The 19,673-nt window shown below is 43.0% G+C and overlaps 1 protein-coding gene across 1 annotated transcript; it reads left to right on the top strand.

The window, feature by feature from the left end:
* The first annotated feature begins 1,729 nt into the window (after positions 1–1,729).
* Positions 1,730–17,631, top strand: LOC146185489 (alpha-tocopherol transfer protein-like). The gene is made up of 5 exons (XM_084605540.1): positions 1,730–2,009; positions 8,240–8,479; positions 13,239–13,432; positions 16,828–16,938; positions 17,365–17,631. Exons 1-5 carry the CDS (start codon positions 1,853–1,855, stop codon positions 17,596–17,598), a joined length of 936 nt encoding a protein of 311 aa, XP_084461666.1. The 5' UTR covers positions 1,730–1,852; the 3' UTR covers positions 17,599–17,631.
* Positions 17,632–19,673: the final 2,042 nt, after the last annotated feature.

The raw sequence follows: 19,673 nt of genomic DNA, 5'->3' as shown, positions 1-19,673 counted from the left end.
CGAATTAGCGAATATTTGGAGAATCGCCTGGAAGCTACTCTGCATTAAAAATGCAAATATGTCTTAGTACAGATTGACAGGTGGATTAGCTGCACCCATAGTGTTTGCCTAAGACATTTAGGGTTGGGTGGTGTTGCTCTCTGTTGTGCTAACCTTGTGTCTTAATAATTTTTTCTTTGCTTCTGCTGTGGATAGTAGCCAGGTCTAACTCAATAATTTGATAGTTCTTTTAATGTCCAGTATGTAGAGATAATGCGTTAGTGGCGATAAGAAAAACGTGACTTAGTTGAAAACGAAAACACTTCATATGGTCTTTCTTTTAAGTTTGTTTCACTAATCAAACGCCGTTAGAAAATGTATTCAATATTAAGAATGCTTCAGATGAAGGAATCAAATTGTTTCTCTTCATTGAAGCTTCGCTTTCCAACCATTAATCTGACGGTTAATTAAAATTTGATCTTTATCCAAAGCTCTAATCTAGTCGTACCGCGTCACCGCGGCCGCAGCGATATTTTCACCACAAACCAAAATATCTTAAGGCGACGTCAAAGGATACCACTTAGCCCCTTGAAGATCGTATTACTGCAACTTTTTTATGCATTGTCTTTTAGTTCCTATGGGCAAGATTTCAACCACTCTGTAAACCACCATCCCTCAGCGGCGATTCCGTTCCCCTAATCTTCCCATTTTTGTTACTATATCACTAATTTGGAGCCAATTGGAAGATTAACAAGAGTGGAAATATGAACGAGTCGGTATTGATTCATGCCGGGAAGTGCTCTGCGTTGAAGCGTGGTCCACAGTTTATTGAGCGGGCACAGTAAATATCTTTTGCTCCATCCGCATATTTAACTCAAGCGATTTACTTTCTGAAAGAACTGAGTCTGCATTTTAGATATGATTATTTATCGGATCATATTTTAACAGTTCCATAAACCTGGAACGTAAGCTTACAAGGGCGAACTGCGAGGATAATAATTGTTGAACACGCTCGGACCGACAGCTCTAAACATGAATTTTCAAAGGATTTCTACTATCAAAACGTAAAAACGTTTGCAGCTTCATACCAGACTCTTTCACGTTACTCGCCAATTTCAGCATAAGAGCCGTTCGCTGCTTGAATGACCCATTTCAGCATACGGAACACTTATATTTCGAGACAGAGTGCAGCTTGTAGCATTACTTTGAATACACACAACACTGTACACATGCGCACATATTTGAAACGTGCCCATATGCTTTAATATTCTGTGTGTCACAAGACATTTTACCTTTCGCTTGTAAAAAAGCAAGGCAATTGCAACCAGGCGCTGCTTATTTGGCACGCAAAAGTCCACGTTAAAAAAGTATGTTTAATGCTCACGGGTAACCGCCATTCTAGCTGCTTGCCAAATATTGACGACATTTCATATCAAATTACTTTCTCTTGCTATCCTTTGATGCCGTTTAACTTATTTACGCCGCCAGCAATTACCATCATACACTGCAGTTGTTTGGGGTGTCTGGAAATGCGGCGGCGACACGTTATGCAATGCCGTCTACAAGAGCGCGGTAGAAGTCGTATGCTGCTGACGTCAGCCACAGAATGTAATCTAAAAATAACTGCGATTACACGTCATAGCTGTAGGCAGGTGCATATACCGCGTCAGTTTCAAGGACACGTTTTGCATTCCTTGGCTTTTGTCGACGCAATGCGTAGCAACCGGTTTGCCCGGCAGTGAGGGCTCTGATGTACGCAAGAATAGGGTCGTTCCTTCCGCCGTCTTTCCCGTACTCACTCTCAATTGCTAAGCACGCAGGTCGTTAGAGATGTGGCTGGTCTGAGGCTGATTCGGCTTGCGTGTTCCGCGCAATGTCGGGCGTCTATACCAAGCGGTGCGTGGACGACGTGATCGACACGTCGGAAGGAGCGCTGCCTTTGAAGTTGCAGCGGATAGCCGAGGAGGAACTCGGGGAGACACCGGAAAAGAGACGAGTTGCTCTTCAAAAACTCTTACAACTTTTGCAAGGTAAGCGCTTGTTGCAACCAAACTGCTGTACAAAGAGGGAATACGCAGACGTCGAATGGCTCAACAGGGCCTAATGTAGCTGTACAGATTAGCCCCGGGTGAAATATGTGCAAGTTATGTCAGCTGGGTATCTTTAAGTCGGCAAAGTTTTAACTTTCAGGCTTGTATACCTGCAACAAAAGACATTTCAGTGACTTGTAGTACTTTTTTAACAGCTACATTTAATTCCACTGTGGCTTTGAAACATGCACAAAATATTTGTGCCGGACTAAGTGTCCTACAACCGTATTTGTTGTAAATTATTTAACATATAAAAATGACAAGAAATTCTTAATAATTAAGTGCATTATATTTATCTCACGTGATGTCAACGACGACAATAACTTGCGTCAAAAAGTTACGTTTAGCTTCGTATGCAACGCTTCAAGTTCAAATAAACAATTTTTAATGCGAAGTATTGTTGTTGCTGAACATAAAGAACCAACCCCAGTGAAAGAGACAGAAACATGCACAAGGTGGGCATAGCGTATATGGCCTCAAAGCACGGCATCACGAAATTGCACCCTAACGAGCTTCAACTGATGACGTGAACGCCAGCAGTTAAAGCGCATCGCGAATCAGACACGGAAAATGCCTGAGCGTAGTTTCATGCGTTTTGGGAGAGCAGGGTGTGGAGGAGAGAGTACAAGGAGCGTGCATACGCTAAGACTGCTGCTTTGAAGAAAGTAACTTTAAGCCAGCTCTGCTTCACATCGACTGAAATGTGGCTTCATGTAGCTCTTGACGTCAGCCACTGTGGATAGTGAACATTGGATAATCTGTTAATTCTTAAGCGAGACCAGTCTACACTCCTTATTTCTCCCACATAACCCCTCCCTATTTGAGTAAGCCTAATGAAAAACATAGCGAATAAACTCATGGTATCCATTACCGGTCCATAGACAAATTTATTTGAGAGCATGTCCACCCGCTGTATTAATTGGTAGCTTCACAGCGCCTTGTTACACTAAATGCTGGGCGTGACCGCCTGTGACCAGCCTCCGATAACAGAGTAAGAAAGCTAACTATACTTATCGCCGCGAGTGGAATTCTTCGCAGCGGCGCAGACGAAAGATTAGCTTTTCTTGTCGTTGCTTTAGAAAACTCGTTAATATAAGCCGTGTTTGTCCCGGAATTTAAATCCGTTAGCCTTTCGCGCGGCGTGTATAAAATCGCCGGTCTCCTCAAAATTTATTGAGTGTCGTGCAAACGCAGTGCAAGAGCAGGCTGCCACTTGCGCGTGCCACCCAGAATTCGAAAGAGTGCCCGGTTTCTTGAGACGATTTACGAACTGTTCGAATGCTTTCAAGCAATTATTGCAAGGCCGGTTCAGTTTGCCGCTCTGCTTGAGGGGTCCGAAAATTTCCTGCACGGTGCTGCAGGAAATTAGGTAACGAAGATGATTCTTTCTACGAGTAGTGTGGACGAATAAGTGCGTCTGCTTGGCGTTCCACATCAGTCAGGCGATAAAGTGTCGCGATCGGCACTTGTGCAACTGTCTAGAAGCCACCGGCAGTGCGTGTGCGTGTGCGTGTGCGTATGCGTGTGCATGCGCGTGTGCATGTGCGTGTGCGTGTGTCCACGTGTGCGCACACGATCGTCGTGTTATGGACTCCCATATCACCGGCTTAATTCTATAGAGTTGTTTATGAAATATTTCTGTTACAACTCCTTTTCTACCCCAACTGTTAAAAACCGCAATGAAATGCGAGTTATTCAAGCTCACGAAACTACGTGTTTGCCGCTGGTGTCATGGTATCAATGACGTCACGGCAATAACCGCGACTATAATTCACTTCGCTTGCGATGCTTAGGTCAGTTCAGTGAAATTATTCTACTTCTGTGATTTGTTGATTGCAGCTGCTAGAAGCTTCCACTGTTTGCCTTAAAATAAATTTGTGATGGACTTTCTGAACACAGCTGGATATACTTCCGTGACATTCAATTATTGTTTTTTTTTTTTGTTGTTGTCTCGTTGTGATTTTATTTCGAACCATATATACAGTATAGCGATATTCACAAAACTGTTCTTTCAATATATACACAATTAACGTCATTTTTCTCGTGACGTACACTCATGTCGCAAACCTGCATCTCAGCTCCATCGAACAGCGCTTAAGTTTTGTGTTAAGAGACAAGCCATCTTCACCATAACGCATTAGCTCTTCGCAGGTATATCTGTACCGTCCCCTGTACATTACATGAGCTGCCCGCAGACTGCAAGATGAGCAATGCGCCGCTTCGCCATCCCTGTATATTCTCACGCATGCTCCACCAACAGCGATGCGCGATGTAGATCGTGGGTCACCGATCATGGCGCAGTGAGAAATGTAACATTTATATTATGTCCTTTATTTTATTGTGTGCCGTTCAATCGCGTGCCCTCTTGCTCCGGGGGACGCAGCTCGAATGATCGTTTGACAAATTTCCCACCCGGTGTCCCAATGAGGAGCTTCTCCGGGTCAAAGAGAACGATGGTATAATGAACGTTTGGGAGGAATGTACAGAACGAGTAATAAAGAAGGCGAAGTATGCGTTTAAATTTTGCCTCTCATGCAAATATCTGATAAAAGTACCGGATAAATACAATATGGAGTATGAATTCTGCGAAGGAGACAGTCATGGAAAAGGGAAAATACACAGCCGCATTCACCTTCACGGCGCTGCGAAAGGTTGCATCACCGATTGTAGTGGCTAGGGCAAGGGCTAAGAACGTGACGAAGAAGAACATAGCCTCCGTTCTGCCATGCTTAATGGAACGCTTATCCTATAGTAGCCCCATCAGGCGCCGTGTCCCTGAATGGGGAAGCGAAATTTGTGCGGCATGCTGTGAAAAGGGTAATGAAAAATGTCACTTCAAATGTTCCAAAACACGCGCCCTGAGTCACTTTATTGGATAACTGGCACCATGTTATGCGAAGTTAAAGAAATCCTGCTTGAAAAGCGCAGCAAAAATGGTCACAGCTGCGTTGTATGCAACTAACAGTGATTGCTTCTTGTATTTTGTGATTTTCGACTGCTAAGAATATGCGCTGACCAAAAAATTAGCATTTATTTATCGGAGTAAGGGCCCGTGACTGTGAAATAATGGTTATGATATCATTCTTGTTACGAGCCCATTCAGCCTTGCATGCACGTCCGAATGTTAGCGTCCCTTTTCAGGGACAGGGCACCTCCAAGCCGCGTCTGCCAGTCCGTTCCTTTTCTGAGTGTTCGGCGTCACTTTCTTACTTCGTGCGCCCTGCTGTACAAACAGGGAATAAACGCGCCGTTTTGGATGTTTCAAAACACACCAAACTCGACAAGTCGACATAGTTGACTTCCTTATGTCACTGTACACTCTTAGGTCAAGAACCAGAAAGTGGGCAGTGAGGATAATTTTTCACTTTCTATCTTTTGCGCTGTGCAACAGCTGGGCAGAATACCTGTGAGACGCAAGAGCTGAGAAGCTTGCACAGAAAGGTATTTTGGACATGATGGCCTTCCAAACTGACATTGCGAACAATCTAATAGCGTGCAGCAGAACACCTAGAAAATATCATGCTCTGTCAAGTATCGAGTACCCAGAGCCTCTTGCGATAAAGGATTCGCTGCCAAAGGGCCACAACTTTTTGTGCATGCTGCTCAGAGCAATTGCTTTTGCCTTTTACACAATAAGTATATGTGGCGTGATTGATTTCATTAAGAAATGAAGAATAATCCGCTAACCATATTTTGTTCCCGATGTCTTGCTAGGGACACTATCGCATTTCCCGTTAGTAGCATACAATGACTTTTTCTGTATTAAGGCGCCCTGTCCTCGAATGGGGATATTGCAAAAAGCAAGGAAAAAAAAAAGTTCTTTTAGTTTCTTCACGACACGTCAATTGATGCGTGGAGAACCGAAAATGGCCGCCAGATATTTTTTGTATTGCAGATATTGTTTTCGCGCCTGAAGGGGACAGGATAGAGCGTACGGATGTCTGCGAGGGCTGAAAAGAAGACCAGCACGTGTACAGCAGCTCAATGCCGTATACCCTCCGCCCTCTACAATTAGTCATCATCATCCATGGCTGGACTATACCCACTGCAGGGAAAATGCCCCTCTCATATTCCTTTAATTTACCCACTCCTGTTCAAGCTGCATCCAATTTACCCCTCCGAACTCCCTAATCTCCTCCGCCCACTTAAGTTTCTGGCGTCCCCTGCTACGTTTGCTTTCCTTTGGACTCCAATTTGGTACCATTCGCGACCGCAGGTTATCCTCTCTTCGAGCTACGTGTCCTGTCCATGCCCATTTTTTCTTCTAGATTTCAACTAAAATGTCATTTCCTCGAGTTATTTCTCTCACCCACTCTGCATCCTTCCTAACTACTGACGTTACACATACCATTTTCCGTTCCATGGCTCTCTGCATTCTCCTCAATTTAAGTACAACCGTCTTCGTAACCCACGTTTCATCCCAGTAGATAAGCAGAGGTTATATGCAGCTATGCAGCTTTCCCGTTCAGCGATACCGATAAGCTGCTAGTCATAATCTACGAGTACTTGCAAAATGCACTCCATAACAGTCTTATTCTCCCAGTTATTTCCCTTGCATGGTTCGGATCTGCGGTTACTATACCTGTCCTAAGTAGACCTACTCGCCTACCACTTCCAGTGCTTCGCTACCAATTGTGAACTGCTGTTCCTTCCCGAGGCTGTTGAACATTACTTTAGTCTTCTGCATATAAATGTTAGGCTTACCTATCTGCTTTCTCTGTGTAGATGATCAATTATTCTTTACAGCTTATCGCCTGAGTTACTCAGCAAGGCAATGTCCTCAGCAAATCGCAGATTACTGAGGTATTCTCATTCAATCCTTATTACTAACTGCTCCAATTCCAAGTCTCTGAATACTTCGTCTCAGCAAGCTGCGAATAATACTAGGGAGATCGTGTCTCCTTGTATAACACCTCTCATTACGGGAGTTTTATTACTTTCTTTATGCAGAGCTATTGTTGTTAGCAGTCACTATATATATCTTCTAATAATGTTACATACGGCTCCTCTACACACTGATTTCGCAATGCCTGCATGACTGCCAAGGTTTTGACTGAGCCAAATGCTTTTTCGTAATAAATGATTGCTATGTATCGGGGCTGGTTATATTCCGAACAGATTTCTCTCACATGATTGATAGCAGAGTGCCCTTCCAGAAACCCTGCTTGATCATTTGGTAGATTGAAGTCTGAAGTTGGCCTCAGTCTATTAGCGATTGCCTTAGTTTATACCTTATACCTAACGACTAGTAAGCTGCTTGGTCTGTAAATTGTCAAGTCCATATCGTCCTCTTTCTCATGAACCGAGTTAATGTTTGCTTTCTTCCATGATTCCGGTACCGTCGATGCTAGCATGCATTGCTTATACAGGGTGGCCAGTTTTTCAGGCGCGATATCCCCCCGCCCCTCGGTTTTTCAACAAATCTGTAGTTACCTGAACCTCCTTAGTAGCTTTGTTCACTTGTCATAGCTCCTGAAGCTCTTAACCTTGTTCATTGCCACTAGCTGGGCCTGCCACCGAGTGTGTTACTCCCATTTGGATTGAGCAGAGCGTTCCCTCTGTGCATTTTGTATGTGAATATAGAGGATCATCCACTTGGACGATACACAATATGCTTATGGCAGCGCTTTCTAGCCGGCGATGGCACTGGGCTTCCATGCGCAGAAGTGGCGGATACAGTGGCGCTTGTAAAAGTTCGGCCATGCACTCGCATGTTCTACAGCTAAGATTGGATGACCGTGGGCTCTCGATAATGAGATGGACTACACTTCTTACTTGTTTTATCATGTAGTACACGTGTTTAATATAGAATGGTTTATGCTCTACGGCTACTAGAAGTAAAATTCTAATGGGATCACATGCTAATTTGCCCCAGTGAAATAGGACTGAGCGGCGTGTAAGCGTGAACAGAATGCCTTATGAGCGACTTGTACTTTAGTAGACTGAACGTATTGGCAATAAAATATCTATAAGTAAATAAAACATTTCTTAATAATAAATAGTTAACTTGGTACTAAAATGCATCAACAGAGTCCCGAGGATAACTCCAAAATTACTCGGAGCAATAAGTGGTTCGAGTTGCCTCCAGTATAGGAAGACAAACTGTGGAAAATAACATGAAACACCCATGCTGAAGCTCCATTTTTTCTTATTTATTTATTATTTTGTAGAAGATGAGGACCTGAACTCCAGGAAAGACAGCGAGTTCCTTCTTCGTTTCCTACGGGTCCGCAAGTACAACTTGGAAGCAGCGGTTCATAATGTGTGCAACTATTACCGCATGCGAATTAGCAGCGGGCCAGTGTTCGAGAACTTTCTTCCTTCCAAAGTGTCTGCAGCCACGCGAAAGCTTGTGATGGTTCTGCCTGGAAAAGATATTCATGGACGCCGTATCTTTCTGTTCAAGCTCGGTAAGTGGAAATTGTATGTAGATCACTGAGATGAGTTTTCTTGCGTAGGTTTAAAAATTTCATGCAAAAGGCTTTATTATTGTATTGTGCTAGACAAGTAGCTATATAATTTTCTCTTCATATGATATCTGTATAACCGGCAGAAAACAAGGATACATTCTCTAAATTTCGCGTGCTTCATGTATCGAACCTTCAAAGCTCATGTGCACTCTGAGTAACGCGTATTTTTATATATATTTCAAATCTACTTTTGCCTGTGTACTTAACGTTTAATTTTTCAGCAAACGATACTACCATACCATTATTATGTGACATTTGTTGTCTTTCGTAAAGAGAGGGTAACACACACACATGGCCAGACGGAGCCGACGTAGTGTAGATGTCGCTACCAAGGATGCGTACGGAATCAAATGATCCAGAGGCAAAGGCTTTACGTGTGTGTGCGTTGCGTGTGCTTGTGTTTGTATGCCTGTGTGGATGGGCGTTTGCGGAGAGAAAGGGAGGTAACTAGCAATAAACTAAGACACTCAAAATAAAATAATAAATGAGCAATTACACATTTACACCTGCCAACACTCAGCTGTACAGCTGTCTTCTGTAAACATAAAGCGTGCTCTTGTATGGATGCCAATGAGTAGTTACTTCTGTGTACAAATCTCTAAATCTACTCCACCTAGGGGAATTCCCCTAAACATTGGACTAACCCCGTTCTCACAACATGTGGCTGATTAATTTGTTCTCTTCCTAATGCGTTAACCACCCTGGTTAGTTCAGTTGGTAAAGCGACTTTCCGGGCAGGTAGTAGCCTCGGATTAGAACCGGCACCAGATCAATATAGAAGGCAAAAGCCTTTCTTGCATCATGACATGGGGAAATAGATTCATCAAAGCGTGTCACTATGAACTGCGGCCAGAGCTCAGTTTATGTGGTTATAGAGCGCGTAATATTTTGCAGTTTTTCATTACACACACAAAAAATCATATCTACGCCATAATTCGAACCACTATCATTCAATGTCTCAGCCGAGTGCGCTAATCGCTATTCTATGCCAGGTTTTTCAGCAATGGCATTATTATACGCGTGTACATAAAGGAGCGAGCTATATACATTATTTACAAAGTAATCAGGTAGCCGAACAAGTTAAAGGGAAATATACAACATCACCCAACTAAAACGCGTCTTATCGCAAAACCACTACAACGGTGGCAAAGAAAGACAACACTTCAATAATGGCAGCCAGTCCGATGAATAGTCACTATCTTCGTAGATGTCTCGGCTGGTCCACCATCTGGCCGAATTGAGCTCTGGGGGAAATGGTCGAGGGGCTCAGCATTCCGGTCTTACATGCGCGTGTTCCACAGAATATGCAGTCCAAGGTGGAAACAGATGTCAAAGGGCTCATTTTCATGTTCGTAGGGCGTTAGATAACGCCAACAGTGAGAATTGAAAAGAACGTCTTTCTTCAGTGTTTTTTGTAGAACGTCCAAAGACAATATCCCGTCTTTGCAGACAATAAAACAGTGCTTGATGGTTTCGGGGGAATCACATAGCCGATAATTAACAGAAAAAAAATTCGTTATGAAGCCACATTTTAACAGGTAGAACTTGGGCATGAAGTTTAAAGAAAAATGTTTTAGTTCTCTACGCCAAGGACATGCCAACCTGGCTGTAATTTTCCTTGTATAGAGTAAGGTTGCTAGAGTGTTTTGAAGGAAGGGAAAAAAGTTGGGTGACAAGTACGGAAGAAATAACGCGAAGAAAGAACTGAAAAATAAAAATACCGAATACCACAAATGAAACGAAATAAGACAAAAAAGTACATAAATAAAAAAATAGGAAAATAACAACGCTGACACAAAGTAAAATAATTAAAAAGTAAAGTAAATAAACGTACACGTCGAAAAGCAACGAAACGCAGATCAAGAGCATAACAGAAACAGGCCGGTGACCGCAATTATTTAGCATTTCCAAAGATAAAGAAACTTAGGCCCACCCCTATAATTATCTTCAAATATGAAGTTCCGCATGGCTTCCCTTGAGCCGACGCTAGTGAGTATTTTCTCCCTAAATACAAGCTCCCTCCACATTTAAATATTCGTTGAAACATTGCAAAATACCGGGGTGGTAGTGTGTAAACAAATCACGCACTGAGCAGAACATTTCCCATGGCAATACAGAGCTCTAAGCAGAGGTCTAAATTCATATTACATGGAGCCTCATGAGAGACTGAGACCAATTTTCATATTACATGAAACATCATGGGAGACTGAGACCAATTTTCGTATTACATGGAGCCTCATGGAAGACTGAGACCAATTTTCATATTACGTAGAACCTCATGGGAGACTGAAACCAATTTTTTTAAAGATAAAATTTTGATTAAAAAATCCGCTTTCCTAACATAGTATTATCAGTAGTACAGTGTGTCACATACAACTAAGACATGCTAACTAGCTGCTGGTTAAGTAATAATCAACAGCTCTCCTTTTAACCATTCCTCTTTTCCTGTGTGGTTTTGAAAGTCCCCTAGCCGACCTTTTGTAATATCGATATTAACTCTGAAAACCTCAATCGTGCGGTTCTTATTGCCCATGCTGCTCAACGAACTTAAGGACTCCGTCCGGCGAAAGCGAAACTAAGCGGCTGGAGACAGCGTATCAGCTACGCCTTCAACGCGTGTCGCGTACGGGCGCACTTGAAATGTGCTTGTCCGCTCACCGCTCCTGACAGGACGCTGCGATAAGAGATCACGGAGTAGTCGCGCCGCTGTGCCTCGATAATAGACCTAAAATATAATTTTCACTGACTCCTTACTTCCCGCAAATTTCCACTAAAATCTTTTCCTTTTCACCTCCACTTTACTTAAAATACTAGAAAAAACATTGATAGTTTCCCATTGGAACACTAAGATGAAAATGCAGCCGGCATGTACTTTTTCTAGTACTTATGCACATTTATTTTCTGCCCCATAAATACATAATGCTTGCATGTCTGCAGAAATTCGATTGAATAAACTGCATTCTTCTAATTTAAAAATCCTCTGTGTAAGGATTGATCATACTCTGCGCGTTAATGTGTGATGGGGATTATTAGAGCTAGTGCGGCCCATTGTTTAGTAACATTCACGAAAGTCTACCGAGCCGAGCCTAAGGCTACTCTTACATAATATTGAGTACCTTAGCTAAACCTTGTAAATTATGTATAGCAAGCTCATCGGCCTAGTTATAAAATCCATGAAGAGTACGTTCGCGATCGTTATATATTGTCTATAAAGGGCGGCTTGTTTTTCAGTCCGAATCTCCTGATTGCTCTTAAGCAGTCCTGATAATCTCCATCAACATTCATAATTTGGTTTGCTCTTGTGTGTTTTTTTTTTACCTTTCTATGCTTGTCAGGAACTCAGACAACTCGCCACTACTCTCAGCATCACTGTTATCCTGATAATTATATGGTACTATATAGATCTGTAAATATCGATGTAAAGCTGATACAGTACTTTAACTCTGTTACCAGTATTGGGAACGATACTGCCTTCCTAATCCCTTAACTTGTGCATGAAGTTACTTAGCTTGTCCAGTGATGCTGCATTGGAGAAATTTGACATTTTCCAGAAATTTTATGCAGTAAAATGGACATATGGGGAATTTAAACGATGTTTCAAAACATTTTACTAACCAAATTTGTCTCAACATTTTAGTCCCTAGAAGCTGCTGGAATAAATGGCCCAAAACCCATATTACAGTGTTAATTTAGATAAGTGTTGGCTTGTATCTCAACTTGCTGTGTTTTAGTAGTGGTAGCAAACACCCTGATTTCTTTCTTGTTGCTGTTTTTAAAACCGGCAAATAATGAAAAGTGAAGGGCCGTGGCAGCTTTTTGCAAGATCAGCTGGTCGCATATAGAAGTAATCACGACTAAAGTTAGCGACAAATCCAGAACAAATACTTCTTTTCCTAGAGACAATTTCAACAGAACTAGAGAGAGAAAGGCTTAGTATATAGTTTGCATCATCGTTTGCAACGTTTAAGTCAGCGGGGAGTATCATTTTACTGGCGACAAATTAGAAGCAGCAGCATTTTTCATAAAACAATAGGTCACTGAAAATGTTTATTTGGGTTATATGTTGATGTCGCGTCCTAATGAGTCGCTCTTAAGCTTCTAAGAAAATGCAGCAAGCGTTACAGAAGACACTTTAAAGAACGTGAAAACTCCGTGCAAAGTTTTCTTCAATAAAAGTTATTCTTTAGCTGCTAATGATCAGGCATTCAATTTCGACGGCAGGGAAATGCGTTTATAGCCTGGAAACGTGCATTTTAAGGCTTTTGCATTCATTTCGGCCAAAAGCTCGACGTCCTGAAACAAACGGACTGGTTGACCACCGTTTCGATGACAATGGCGGCATACTAAGGCCTTCAAGATCTTTGCCCTTGACGAAAGCACGTTGCTGAAACATCGAGAACTGATGGGGACAAATGAATGTGGTTTTGCAGCCTTTTCTATCCTAGAGGAGCTGCGTCCTCGTTCGTTGTGGTCATTTTGCCAATATTAAGCGCCCTGCTTTTGATAGAAGCCAAGTTCGATATACCCTTAAAATTAATTTAGAAGTTCTCATCGGTCTCCGGATGTTGCATATTTTATCTTATCCACGAAAGAAAGCAAATAAGAAATGCCGACTTGATATTGTCATTAAGTGCCTTGAGTATTCTTGATGCCCCGATTGTAAAGGCTTCATTATTCTTCTTTTCTGACCCCTTTACAGGATCTTGGATACCACAACAATCTCCTTTTGCGGACGTGCAGCGCGCTTGTGTGCTATGCCTAGAGCACTTAGCGAAGGACCCGGCGACGCAAACTCTTGGAATAGTCATGATGTTTGACTACGCTGGATTCACGCCGGACAAAGTCCTCTCATGCAATATGGGCCTCATGAGACGTGGATTCGAATACCTGCAAGTAGGTGATATCGTTTGAGCAGCAGCATAATAAAAAAGTGATATCCAGCTCTGAAAAATAGAGCAAAAGTAGAGATCAGTCTTCAAGACAAACAACTTTTCTAGGAGGTAAAAATAAAAAAGAAGCAATGACTAGTGCACAAAATATCTCCTCTAAATTAAAATATTACGCCACGCATTTATAAATAAGAATGATGACTTCACTGAGCACTCCAATGCCTCTTTCTTGAAGCTCTTAATACCGACCTAATAGAAACATTTTCATTGACCAAAACAAAAACGAAAACAATTGAAGGATTCTTTGTCTGCGCTATTATTGCTATGGCGTGACAGCGTTATTGAATACATTCTGCGTCTAGCCTTGAGCTTCTTTGCTTGCGTACTCTTTAATCACTTACATTTAAATGTGTGGGTCTTTACTTTACACATACAATTATCATACATTCGTTAGCTACATCAGAGGTAACGAACAGAGATATGCACCCCCAGCGGTAGCAGAGGCTTATATCAAAATATATACCTCAGTATACAGGCCATGAAAACCTGGCCATGTCATGCAGTCTCCTCATGTAACCCGCCGACCAATCGGCGTCTGATCAGGTTACCTACCAATTATCACAAGCAGAACTGGTCCGTAATTGCTAGCACTTTAAAGCCATTATTAGGGCGATGAAGATTCACAATAGCGAATGTAGCGAAGGCTTGAATTGGGGAATCCCAGCTTCGCGCCAGCTTTAATTCATTCTTCTCTAGAAGAGAAGTTTAGCCTCGCACGTAGGGTTGATTTTTTCTTAATTAATATTCAAAAGTTCATTTCTAAATTTCCTCCAAGTCGCATATTCTGGGAGACCGGAAAGCGTGGCGTGACATGGTCCATAGGGTCACGAAGAGTCGGACACGACTGAACGACTGAACTGAACTGCATATTCTGGTGGCGTCTTCCATAGACCCCCCCTTAATTTGTTTTACGAGCGTGTAAGGCTGAAGTTCACTTATTAAAACCCGCGATAAAGTGATAGGGGATACTTACGCTCGGACCGACAGTCTAGTGGAAATTAAGAAGAAGAAATGGACATGGACAGGACATGTAGTGCGAAGAGAGGATAACCGATGGTCGCTGAGGGTAACAAACTGGATTCCAAGGGAAGGAAAGCGTAGCAGGGGGCGGCAGAAAGTTAGGTGGGCGGATGAGATTAAGAAGTTCGCAGGGGTCAAGTGGATGCAGCTAGCCCAGAACCGGGTTAAGTGGAGAAATATGGGAGAGGCCTTCGCCCTGCAGTGGGTATAATCAGGCTGCTGCTGCTGCTGCTGCTGCTGCTGCTGCTGCTGCTGCTGCTGATGATGATGATGATGATGATGATGATGATGATAAGCTCGGGCGTTGGTGATGCGACAAGGCGGTTTTGATTATTCTTCTGCAGCTCCCTTTGCAGATCACGTTTTGCGTGCATCCACTTTGCTACCATCTATATCATTAAGCTCTGCTTCGTGTCGCTATTATATATGCTGATTAGCACATAGTCGCAAGCTGCAACGGTACGTGAAGCCCCTAACTTATTATCCATTCCCCCCCTTCCCCCCTACATCCATGCCGCGCAAGTGAGCCTGCATGACCTAAGGATAGCATGTCCGATTCGGAAGCCACGCATCCCGCAGGTCCGATTCGTATCTTCCCCTTCCATATCTCACAACCAGTTCCACTTGATTATGTGGTCTTCTGATGTCGCACAAACAGGCGGCCAATGTGCTTTAGCCATGTCGCCTACCAAACATCAACTGCCAGAGGTATGAGCCTGATTTATCGATCAAAACGCCGAAGCCGGATTTTCTGCAAAACGGTTTTAACGATGTCGTTATTATATAAAAAATGGAAGGTCGGCGCCACTTGCTTAATGAATGTAGACCCGGCCACATATCCAAATCACCCCGCCATGGTAGTTGAGTAGTTAGGGTGCTCGACAGCTGAAACCAAAGACGCTCAATCAAATCCTGGCTGAGGCGGCTACTTTTTGATGTAGGCAAAAAGCAAGGCCGGCGTCTGCTATTCCATACCTCCGCTGGTCGCAATTGCAAAGCACACAGCGTCTCTAATAGAATGAGTTGTTCTGGCACCTTAAACTCCATAAAGAAAACCAGAGAAAACTTATTGAAATTGAGAATAGAAAGGTCTGCCTTTTATTACCAGTGCCTTAGCAGAATATCAATAACATTGAAGCAAAAGCTGGCTGAAAACTGTAAGGAATGCGAGGTGCATATCTGTGCATGGGTGGCTGATTTCACGACGTAGCACCGAATCCAGATGCGTGCCTTCCGGCATTCTTGATTTTGGTATAGTTTGCGCAGTACCGCTCACCTGACAACAAAATAAAAGCTTTGGCTACAATTTTCTTGCAACTTTACTCAAGGTTATCGACAGGATTTTATTGCTATAGTATCTGGAGCACCGTTCTCTTTGAAAAAATTCGTTTCGGCTTCGGCAATGTCTGCGTTAGAAAAAAAAAAAAAAATAAACTAGGAGCAGTAGCCGCCAAATAATAAGTTAGGGAAGTGATTAGTCCGCAGATTCTATGACGTCACAAAACTACGTGACATGCCCGGAGCTGCCAAATCACTATGCTCCTTTGAGATGGAAATCGAGCCCTTTGCTAGTGTAGTTATAGATCTCGAGTGAGGGCTGCATACACCTAGGCCACGCAGGTAAGTCGTGAGGCTTTTCATATCGGGTGGTTTTTCATATGAAGTGGTAGCTTAAGATTGATTTATTGCATTTCCTTATGACATTCATTATAGAGAAATTTTATGGCTGTGTCGGGATACCTATCTTATAAGCTAGTTGGGATTTATGCGTCATAGTTCTTATGTGTAGCCTGCAGGCATGGGAAATTCTTTACGTAACTATTTTGCAGAATGCTCTCACAATAAAATGCACGCAAAAATATTTCTTCTAAATATTACACCCATTGCAAGTTATAAACATATACACACAAATGCAAAAATACAGTTCACAACACCAAAGTCTCTTGGTAGGGCGGCGTAAATAAACAGCAAAATAGACTCCATTGTAATAAATATGTGTGAGACAAAACAGGAACAAATTAGGTTAACTTATAGCACAGCGCTTGATCGCGAAAGCTGATCCCTAAGGGGAGCACCAGGCAAGCCGATCAGCGCTGTCGCGTCTTATAGTTAAAGTCAGACCCTAAGCTTCTCTGCTTTTTTGTTTTTGTTTTTGCAAGTATGCAATCAGAACCGCACACAATTGTTTACACTTTCGGTCTAAACATTTTGAAGGCTAATACAAACAAATGCGAAACGAGAGCAAGTTTGGTTTATGTCTACCCGTCAAGCTAGATTAGAAATTTATGGCCTTCATCAAATATACTACCTTCTTTCCAGGATGGCATACCGATTCGGCTGAAGGGTATGTATGCTATACGGCATGGAGCAGCATTCGACGTGTTCTACGCTATAATCAAGCCCTTCATGAAGGAAAAGATCGTCCAGCGGGTAAGAAAAACAAGCGTTTTAATGTAACCGAATAAAATCAATGTAAACCTAGCGACAGCCATATACTGCCTGCCTGGCCAAAGAACGGTCCAGAGCTCCGCAAGCCGAAGCGGCATGCTCGCCCAAGGTATAATTTTTTTCTAAAAAAAAAAAAATGAATTCACGGTAAAGGCTGTTTCACTCTGTAAAAGTGGCGAGGAAGAGAGAAGGGCAATGGGGTGTGTTAAAAGAAAACAATTTCCGGTTAGCTGTTTTAAAGTGTAAAAGTCTTGAGAAGTCCCGCAGCTGTTTATTGTTCAGTGAGTTCAGCGAACAACCAAAAGGCGACTACAGCAATAAATCACCAGTGTCGCCGTACTAGGCGCTTTTATTTATGTAATGATCTCCCCTGCCCTGTTTTGGCCCTCTTCCTCGCATTAAAAACAGGTCCGTTTGTACGGCGAAAGGTTCGAGGCGCTGCACAAAGAGATACCTACTGACGTTCTTCCCGCTGAGTACGGAGGTAGCGGGCCTCCCCTGGACTTTGACCGTTTCTGGAATGAGCTCGAGAAGTTTGAGGAAGAGGAATTCCGGGAAGACAGCCCCTTCGGGTATGCCAGGACCAGCAACGGGGACTTCGCCACGACAGAGGAAATGGAAAATGAGGCCACGTTTCTGTAAATATGAGTGAAAATAAACAGGCCTAATTTCGCATCAGTGATATGTTCATACTGTTCAAGAATATGTATCTTGCTCCAACCTTATTCTAACTATTCAAACGACGTGCTTTATGGTAGATTTTGAAATTGATATTGAATAAATACAGCGTAGAGGAATGTCTAAATGTCAACGCCATGGAAATAATTAGCGTGCTTAACTATAATGCGTTTTGGTGGCGAATACAAAGTATTATCATCTGCCTGAAAGTAGAAGATATCAATGAAGCCGACAAATCTGTAAAATGTAATTGACTATACATGCTGAAAACTTTGCGGAAATCTTGTAAGCAACTAATCAAAAGTGAGAAGATCATATGTGGCGTAAGCTACAAACTTTAGTGTTCCCGAGCCCCCAGCTTTACAGCAAGCGGCACCCGGAAGTTTTCAGCCTCAGGTGCAAACCCTGCGAAGCCATAGCGAACATGATCCACATGATATGGAAGTGTTTTAGATCTGGAAAACCTGACAGAACAGAAGAACAGATGGGTACTGGGGGCACTACTTCTCAAAAAGGACGAAAAAGGACAACATTAAGTAATCCGTCTCGACCTGCCGCTGCTCAGGTCTAAGAGGTCCAGGCTGGCGGCTGAAGAAGAGGACATGGCTCGGACAAAGCTGCGCCTCGGATCCTCGCCAACCTTTTGATAGGTGCAAATAAATATTATTTCTCTCTGTCTCCCGAGGCGAAGGCAAATAACAGAATAATTACTTATAGTTGTGACACCAATAGGAGCTATATACGTCTAGAGCACAGCCAGAAGTTCTAAGCTAGCTCATATTTTCAGTAAAGAGTTGCTTATAAACTCGACTTTTCGCACGTAATAAAAAACCACAAAAACACTAAACAAATTAGAATTAGAAGACACTATACGCGAGCAAAGGGCGGTTTTTAGAGTCCTACGTTGTAAGTAGCTTGCAAAGCCAATTATTAACAATTCCGGCCGCAGATGTTGACATCATTTCATGACGCTATTCCGTTTATTTATCGCCTTCAAGGCATTTTAGTCCGTAAGCTCCGCCAATAATTAATACCCGTTATTGCAGGTGTTTACACTATGTGGCAAAGCTGTAGCGCGACGGTAACCAATTCCGCCTACATAAGCGCAGCAGCGGGTATATGCCAGCGTCGTCAGCTGCAAAATATAGGTGGAAAGTTGCCACCTTTTGTTGCAAGCAGCTGTGCAAGCTGCGTCGGTTAAAAGGTACCTATCGCTTTGTTTTGCTTCCTCTCGTCGTACAGGTTCACTATGTCACCAGATAGTGCGCTATGTACGCACAACGAAGTCATGCCTTCCTTTCCGTTAAACTTTTTTTTTTTTAATTTAGTGAGCGCGCACGCGCTCAGTATGCCCTTGGTCTGGAGTTTGAACCGGCGTGCATCCTGCACTCAACGTCGGGCGTCTATACCAAGCGATGCATGGACGACGTGATCGACATGTCGGAGGGGGCGCACCTTGTGATCTGGAGGAACTCAGGGAGATGCCCACCAAGAGAAGATTTGCTCTGCAACAACTTTGGCAGCTTTTGCAAGATAAGCCATTATTGAAGGCACGCCAATACAAGAATACCGAATGGGTATAAATGAGATCCAGCCTGTTTTAATCAAACCTGACGTAGTTGTGCATATTACCTTAAGAAAAAAATGTGTACCACATGTCGACCTAGTATCGGTTAGTTGGCAGCGCCTAGCGCTGACGCCGGAGTTCCTAAAGGGCGGGACTTTTGCGTCCTTACGTTAAAGCTCGCAGTGCCCTGCTAAGCCCATTCTCACCCAATCCCTGCCTTGAAAATCAATTCCTATCTCTTCTGGTCCAACCTATTCCCTTGCTTCCTAGAAGCATGTAGAAGCCCGCTCCTGTTAGTGTGGGTATGGTCCCCAGTTAATTTACCGCGACGTAGGCAAATTCCTGCTCTGAACAAAATTCGTAGTGGCATTCCTAGCATTTGGAGCCAAAAATGAAGAGCGTGCATCTAGATCTTGAGAGTTTGACTGGTGACATGATCGGGAACTGACGCTCCGGTGAATTGTGCGACATC

This window comes from Amblyomma maculatum, chromosome 6 (genome assembly GCF_055883805.1).
Source record: "Amblyomma maculatum isolate TAMU_Amacu chromosome 6, ASM5588380v1, whole genome shotgun sequence".
Lineage (NCBI taxonomy): Eukaryota > Metazoa > Arthropoda > Arachnida > Ixodida > Ixodidae > Amblyomma > Amblyomma maculatum.
Note: the sequence above shows the minus strand (reverse complement) of the source record. Positions and strands in the feature narration are given on the sequence as shown.